The 8,313-nt window shown below is 38.3% G+C and overlaps 1 protein-coding gene across 1 annotated transcript in view; it reads left to right on the top strand.

Annotated features, from left to right (window-relative positions):
• TTC39B (tetratricopeptide repeat domain 39B) overlaps positions 1-8,313 on the top strand; it is a 163,475-nt gene that overhangs the window by 139,344 nt on the left and 15,818 nt on the right. Inside the window, exons 11-15 of the mRNA XM_011990864.1 lie at positions 1,888-1,996; positions 2,750-2,817; positions 2,909-2,968; positions 3,708-3,869; positions 7,068-7,197. Coding sequence (XP_011846254.1) covers positions 1,888-1,996; positions 2,750-2,817; positions 2,909-2,968; positions 3,708-3,869; positions 7,068-7,197 — 529 coding nt within the window. The remainder of the gene's footprint in view (positions 1-1,887; positions 1,997-2,749; positions 2,818-2,908; positions 2,969-3,707; positions 3,870-7,067; positions 7,198-8,313) is intronic.

Below are 8,313 nucleotides of genomic sequence, written 5' to 3'. Positions count from 1 at the left end.
TTGCTAATATTGCTTCTTGCTAGATCTTATTACTCTCACATGCTTTCCTATGCTTTCTTAATAGTTAAGCAGCCCCAGAGTTGCCCTCCTTAAGATGAAGAAATTAGCTGGATTTCCCTGTCTGATATTTTATGATTTTCATGGATCAAATACGATGCAGTATTTTGGATTTCCATGTGTTTCCACAAGTTTCTTTATAAAACTAAATGACGAAATATGTTTTTCATGAGTTTTATTTATTAAATGTCTGCGTGTTTATGGTTTGGTAGTGAATATATCACATTTATTAACCATGACACTCAATATGCTATTATAAGAGTTGCCTCATGGCAAAAAGTGTCGATTAAAAGAGCAGGTTTTGGGAAATGTGTGAAAGCAAGTATCGCTGTGAAAGCAGCTATCGCTTTTTTTCCTGTTTTTTCTACTGTCCATGTTCTTCATGAGCTATGGTGTATTTATGGTGATTCCTTCATAATGTTGTCCATTCTGACTCTGTGTTTCATGGTCGCCCTTCTCCTTAACTGTTCACCTTCTACCTGATTCCTTCAGAGGCTCTGAATTGCCTCTCCAATAAAGTTCAAACTATTAATGGCTTCAGGGACCCCATGGTCTGATTCTAGCCAGTGTTTCCAGCCATACTACCCAGATTCCTCATATTCCCAGTACTCCTGTTAAACTGGGCAATCGGTTGTTCCCCAGAAAGTCCTGTGCTTTTGTTTCCATGCTTTTGCTTTTCTCTGTTTTGGATATCCTCCCCAACTGGCTTCCTCCCAAGTAATTGTCTCTCAAGAGCTCCTCCATCCACTAGGGTTGAGATAAATGCCACCTATCTCACAAAGCTGTCCCTCATACTCCCTCAGTGAGGCTCAAGCATTCCTGACTTTCAGAATTGTTTATTTATCCTTCTTACAATCTCTGTCCATATTCTAATAAGGTCATTGTGTTCACATACTGTCTTCTCTATTTAATAGAAAGATCTTTGAAGACATAGACCATGTTTGTTCATACCCGCCATAGTGCCTTGCACTTAAATCCTCAATATTTTTAGTGAATATTTCTATCAGAGAAATAGAGTATCTCCATGAAATGAACACAGCCCTTTTCTCTCTTTAGAATCACATGATATAAAAGGATTTATGAGAGTGTCTTATGCAAGTTTAATAAGGTTCATTTCTAGTTAGGCATTACCACCATTCTAGTTCCTTTAAAAAGAAACTCCACCTTCATGGAGGATAAGGATATATGAACTAGCATTTTCAAGTTTCTGAATAGGCCAGGCATGGTTGCTCACGCCTGTAATCCCAGCACTTTGGGAGGCTGAGGTGGGTGGATCGCTTGAGCCCACGAGTTCGAGAGCAGCCTGGGTAACATGTTAAAATCCTGTCTCTACAAAAAATACAAAAATTAACTGGCCGTGGTGGTACACACCTGTAGTCACAGCTACTCGGGAGGCTGTGGTGGGAGGATCACCTGAGTCTGGAGAGGTGGGGGATGCAGTGAGCCATGATTGTGCCACTGTACTCCAACCTGGGTGACAGAATGAGACTCTGTCTCAAAATTAAAGAGTTTCTAAATAGAAAGTCAAATACCACGTTTTCACTTATAAATGGGAGCTAGACAATGGTACATATGGACATACAAAGTGGAATAATAGACATTGGAGGCCACCAAAGGTGGGAGGGGTGGGGGAAGAGAGGGTTGAAAAATTACCTGTTGGGTATGATGTTCATTCGTGGGGTGATGGGTACACGAAAAGCCCAGACTTCACCACAGCATAATATGTGAAATCTGTACTTGTAACCCCTCGATATATAAAAATGTTAAAAAAGTTTCTGAATATGATTTTCTAGCCGTGTTCTCTTTCTAAAATGCATTTATTTCCCATAGGAGTTGGGCCTCCTGCAGTTACGTGAAGGTGCCTCAGGAAAAAGCATGAGGTCTGCACTGTGCTGCTTAACCATCTTAGCTTTTCATACTTACATCTCCCTAATACTTGGTAAGATCTGGATTAGATTGTTTCATTGAACATTGATTATCTTGGCCAGACATGGTGGGTTACACCTGTAATCCCAGCTACTTGGGAGGCTGAGGTGGGAGGATCGGTCGAACCCAGGAGTTTGAGGCTGCAGTGAGCTATGATCACGTCACTGCACTGGATCCAGCCTGGGCAACAGAGTGAGATCCTGTCTCCAAATTAAAAAACAAAACAAAAAGTTGATTATTTTTAATCTGAGTAAGTAAAAATTTAGAAAGATCAACAAAAGCTAGTAGTTCATATCTGCTTACTTATTTTTTTTTTTTTTTTGAATAAAGGTAGAAAATAGTGTCCTTTGTCATAGTGACATTTAGCAGAGGGAGTAGGGTAGTTTCTTTCATTAAATAATTTTCATCTGTTCTCAGCTAAAATTTCTATATTAAGGTGGTCTATTTTATTCTATACTAGATTTCTTTGCAGAAAATGAAATTTTGGGCTAAATAAGTTAATATTGCTATTAAAACCAGAAATTCCAATTAGGAATCTGAGACAGCCACCTGCATTCTTAAGAATTAGTGTGTCCTAGAGTTTCTTCAACTAAAGTTATAGGTGAGACTGGTCTTTATTTTATTCCCCAGTTATAAAAATGATGAAATAATAGTTTTCATCTTTTCCACGAGTAGGTCTTTACTGTATGTTAATGAAGTTTGGAGAGTTAGTTATAAATATCCCCATGCCTTATGAAGACTGAGGTTTTTCCTGTTAAATTTCTAGGTACAGGAGAAGTGAATGTTGCCGAAGCTGAGCGTCTCCTGGCACCCTTCCTCCAGCAGTTTCCAAATGTACGCTTAGTATTTCAAAGTGTATGTTTCAACCATAACTAATCAGCCAGTGTGGACTGTTGAGCAGTGTGTTTTCTTCCTTGCTCTGCAGGGCTCACTCGTGTTGTTTTATCATGCCCGAATAGAGCTGCTGAAAGGGAATCTTGAAGAGGTAATTCATTAGGTGGGAGTTATTTGGGGGAGTTGTCTGTATGGTGGAGCTGTGACCTACTCATTCAACAAAAGTAAACTTAGCTATATGGACTAGACAAAAATAAAGGAAAAAACAATATAAGTAAAAAGCCAAAACTTTTAAACTTGTGTATACATTCTATTGTATAAAATCTATGCAGTGGATTACTGAATGTAGTCTACATTTATACACAGAGTACATTAAGCACTTTAGGGTAGTATATACCAAATAATAAGCTCAGGGATTTTCAAGAAACTGTGACTGTTACCAATTTCTGCGTTATACACTGACTTTGGAATCTAGCCCCTGCATGACATGCAAGTCTACTACATGTGGGCTCCTTATCAAAGGAAATTATTCACCAATTCCCTCAAAAAAGGAAGTGTCGGGGTCAGAAGTAGAAAAGTAAGGAGCCATTTATGGATATACATTCACAAACCATTTTTTCCACACAAATGGGATCAAACATGTATTTTTCTGTGATTGGAACCTCCCCACTCCCACATTACAAAGTGTCAAGGCCCCTCACAAAATTAAAGAAAGAGGCAGAACTTAACTGTATCATTGCCTGTAAGGAAAAGAACATAACATCATATTGAGAGGTTGAATGAGTGATAATTTTGTCCTTTTTGTACTAAGTGTTTTATGTATTTTCCCATTAGGTTATTATCTCCTTATCTAATATCTGGATGATCAACTTCATGCAATTGATTTACAGGCACAAGAAGTATTTCGAAAATGTGTTTCAGTTCAAGAAGAATGGAAACAGTTTCACCATCTCTGCTACTGGGAGCTAATGTGGATTAATGTTTTCCAACAAAACTGGATGCAGGCATATTACTATTCAGATCTGCTTTGCAAAGAGAGTAAATGGTCCAAGGTAAAGTGCAATACTTTCATTAATGTCATCTGTTTGCTAATATGTGGCCAGGAAGATTTTCATTTGGGACTGTTTGCTCGGTAGTATGGTACCACAGTGTTTTCTCAACTTAGAGATTCACAAAAGGAGGAAATGTGCCTTAAGTACCCACTGTTTATAGGTACTGTCCTCAGCATTACATGCTTTAAAAGCCATCCACAGTTCTTTTCAGGGCCAAATACAATGGCCCATACCTATAATCCCAGCCCTTTGGGAGGCTAAGGCAGGAAGATGGCTTGAGGCCAGGAGTTTGATACTAGCCAGGGCAACATAGTGTGATTTTTATCTCTGCAAAAAATAAAAACCTTAGCCAGGCATGGTGGTACATGTCTAGAGTCCCTTCTACGTGGGAGGCTGAGGCAGGAGGATAGCTTGAGTCGAAGAGTTTGAGGCTACAGTGAGCTATGATCACACCACTGCACTCCAGCCTGGTGACAGAGTGAGATCCTGTCCCAAACAATAACAAAGTTATTTGAAACGTGAGGTTTTATCTCTGAAAATGAGCTGGACTTATGAAGTTATGAAACCTTAATCATCTTGATAATTTTTGTAGACTTCCCAGTGCCCTGATGCCCAGGCTTTTCGGGATAATGAAAATTAATTCTGATCCACTTATGAGAAGTTGGGGGGCAATGAGATAATTTTTTCTTGTTCATTCTGTCCACTTTCTCACCTATGAATGCTGTAGTTGTGTAATAGAAAAATGGTCTAAATTATTGATAATTGAAAAGAGTTGTTGTCATTTTGAACAGGGATTATAAGATTTCATTTCCTCTGATTAATGCCTGTTAATATTATATCTGGAAGGCTTGTAGGTCATTTCTGATTTGAAAGGTAGAAATGTTATGTACCTAGGGATGTTCTGTAATAAGCTCCTTCTTTTTCTCAAGGCAACTTATGTGTTCTTGAAAGCGGCAATTTTGAGTATGCTTCCAGAGGAATAGGTGAGACTGGTCTTTATTTTATTCCCCAGTTATAAAAATGATGAAATAATAGTTTTCATCTTTTCCACGAGTAGGTCTTTACTGTATGTTAATGAAGTTTGGAGAGTTAGTTATAAATATCCCCATGCCTTATGAAGACTGAGGTTTTTCCTGTTAAATTTCTAGGTACAGGAGAAGTGAATGTTGCCGAAGCTGAGCGTCTCCTGGCACCCTTCCTCCAGCAGTTTCCAAATGTACGCTTAGTATTTCAAAGTGTATGTTTCAACCATAACTAATCAGCCAGTGTGGACTGTTGAGCAGTGTGTTTTCTTCCTTGCTCTGCAGGGCTCACTCGTGTTGTTTTATCATGCCCGAATAGAGCTGCTGAAAGGGAATCTTGAAGAGGTAATTCATTAGGTGGGAGTTATTTGGGGGAGTTGTCTGTATGGTGGAGCTGTGACCTACTCATTCAACAAAAGTAAACTTAGCTATATGGACTAGACAAAAATAAAGGAAAAAACAATATAAGTAAAAAGCCAAAACTTTTAAACTTGTGTATACATTCTATTGTATAAAATCTATGCAGTGGATTACTGAATGTAGTCTACATTTATACACAGAGTACATTAAGCACTTTAGGGTAGTATATACCAAATAATAAGCTCAGGGATTTTCAAGAAACTGTGACTGTTACCAATTTCTGCGTTATACACTGACTTTGGAATCTAGCCCCTGCATGACATGCAAGTCTACTACATGTGGGCTCCTTATCAAAGGAAATTATTCACCAATTCCCTCAAAAAAGGAAGTGTCGGGGTCAGAAGTAGAAAAGTAAGGAGCCATTTATGGATATACATTCACAAACCATTTTTTCCACACAAATGGGATCAAACATGTATTTTTCTGTGATTGGAACCTCCCCACTCCCACATTACAAAGTGTCAAGGCCCCTCACAAAATTAAAGAAAGAGGCAGAACTTAACTGTATCATTGCCTGTAAGGAAAAGAACATAACATCATATTGAGAGGTTGAATGAGTGATAATTTTGTCCTTTTTGTACTAAGTGTTTTATGTATTTTCCCATTAGGTTATTATCTCCTTATCTAATATCTGGATGATCAACTTCATGCAATTGATTTACAGGCACAAGAAGTATTTCGAAAATGTGTTTCAGTTCAAGAAGAATGGAAACAGTTTCACCATCTCTGCTACTGGGAGCTAATGTGGATTAATGTTTTCCAACAAAACTGGATGCAGGCATATTACTATTCAGATCTGCTTTGCAAAGAGAGTAAATGGTCCAAGGTAAAGTGCAATACTTTCATTAATGTCATCTGTTTGCTAATATGTGGCCAGGAAGATTTTCATTTGGGACTGTTTGCTCGGTAGTATGGTACCACAGTGTTTTCTCAACTTAGAGATTCACAAAAGGAGGAAATGTGCCTTAAGTACCCACTGTTTATAGGTACTGTCCTCAGCATTACATGCTTTAAAAGCCATCCACAGTTCTTTTCAGGGCCAAATACAATGGCCCATACCTATAATCCCAGCCCTTTGGGAGGCTAAGGCAGGAAGATGGCTTGAGGCCAGGAGTTTGATACTAGCCAGGGCAACATAGTGTGATTTTTATCTCTGCAAAAAATAAAAACCTTAGCCAGGCATGGTGGTACATGTCTAGAGTCCCTTCTACGTGGGAGGCTGAGGCAGGAGGATAGCTTGAGTCGAAGAGTTTGAGGCTACAGTGAGCTATGATCACACCACTGCACTCCAGCCTGGTGACAGAGTGAGATCCTGTCCCAAACAATAACAAAGTTATTTGAAACGTGAGGTTTTATCTCTGAAAATGAGCTGGACTTATGAAGTTATGAAACCTTAATCATCTTGATAATTTTTGTAGACTTCCCAGTGCCCTGATGCCCAGGCTTTTCGGGATAATGAAAATTAATTCTGATCCACTTATGAGAAGTTGGGGGGGCAATGAGATAATTTTTTCTTGTTCATTCTGTCCACTTTCTCACCTATGAATGCTGTAGTTGTGTAATAGAAAAATGGTCTAAATTATTGATAATTGAAAAGAGTTGTTGTCATTTTGAACAGGGATTATAAGATTTCATTTCCTCTGATTAATGCCTGTTAATATTATATCTGGAAGGCTTGTAGGTCATTTCTGATTTGAAAGGTAGAAATGTTATGTACCTAGGGATGTTCTGTAATAAGCTCCTTCTTTTTCTCAAGGCAACTTATGTGTTCTTGAAAGCGGCAATTTTGAGTATGCTTCCAGAGGAGGATGTAGTAGCAACTAATGAGAATGTGGTAACTTTATTCAGGTATGTGAGACACTATTTCTATAACAAAGGCCCTGAGGGTATAAAGGGGCAAAATCTCATCTCTACTAAAAATACAAAAAATTAGCTGGGCATGGTGGCATGTGCTTGTAGTCCCAGCTACTTGGGAAGCTTAGGTGGGAGGATTGCTTGAGCCTGGGAGGTAGAGGTTGCAGTGAGCTGAAATAATGCCACTGCACTGCAGCCTGGGCGACAGACAGAGTGAGACCCTGTCTCCAAAAAAAAAAAAAAACAAAAACTGACCATGTATATTAACTGTAGCATCAACATCAACATTAGTAAAAGCCATGGCATGATAAATGTCACCTTTTACTGTAAAGTTCATTTCCTCATTTTACAGAAACAACAATTAATGGAAGGGAGTATTAAGATACATTAAAATCTTTTAAATCTCCTTCTCTTTCTTCCAATGCAGATTAAGTTTTCTCCGTATCAAAACAATTTATGTGAAAGATGTAATCATTTTTATTTTCAGAAGAAAGCTTTGAGATCTTGCTCTGTCGTAGCTTCTAGGTTGTGGGGATAATGAGAGTTCTAACAATGAATGGTCTCTTCATAAAAATGCTGTTACCTTTCAACTACAAGGGTTCCTGTCTGAGACATGCTTCTGACCCCTTCCTCTGACCCCCACCTCACATTTCCACTGTCTTTTCCACTGATGGTAATGAACATAGTGATGGTACACTAGTTTAAAATCCATAGCTCCATATTGTGCCCACAAGTAACCTAACACAAGCTTACCTCATATTGGAGGCATGTTATTTCATGTTAATTTTTCTTTCAGTGAAGTAATTATTTCCTTGAATTCTTTCTCAGCAACTTGTTTGATGCATTCATAGAATTTTGCATAAGAAAGTGCTCGCAGGAACATGTAGTTTCCCCATCTTACTCTCATTTTTACCTGCTTATGAATTTCATAATTGGAATTCTGTAGAATTTTTAAAAGGAAGTTTGTAAACACGGTACATGTCCTAAGCTGATTATTTCCCAAACAACCTATACTTGGGAAACATTTTCTTAAATTATATATTAACTGATGGCTATCTTTTGGGCTATATTATTTTACAGATCTGTGTAATACTTGCAAGTAAGAATAGGCGATATACCAGTGTACCGTATTCTCTCTCCCTGAGTAT

The sequence above is a fragment of the Mandrillus leucophaeus genome, unplaced genomic scaffold, assembly GCF_000951045.1.
Source record: "Mandrillus leucophaeus isolate KB7577 unplaced genomic scaffold, Mleu.le_1.0 Scaffold384, whole genome shotgun sequence".
Classification (NCBI taxonomy): domain Eukaryota; kingdom Metazoa; phylum Chordata; class Mammalia; order Primates; family Cercopithecidae; genus Mandrillus; species Mandrillus leucophaeus.
The sequence above is the reverse complement of the archived record's forward strand: the minus strand, read 5'-3'. Positions and strand labels throughout refer to the sequence as shown.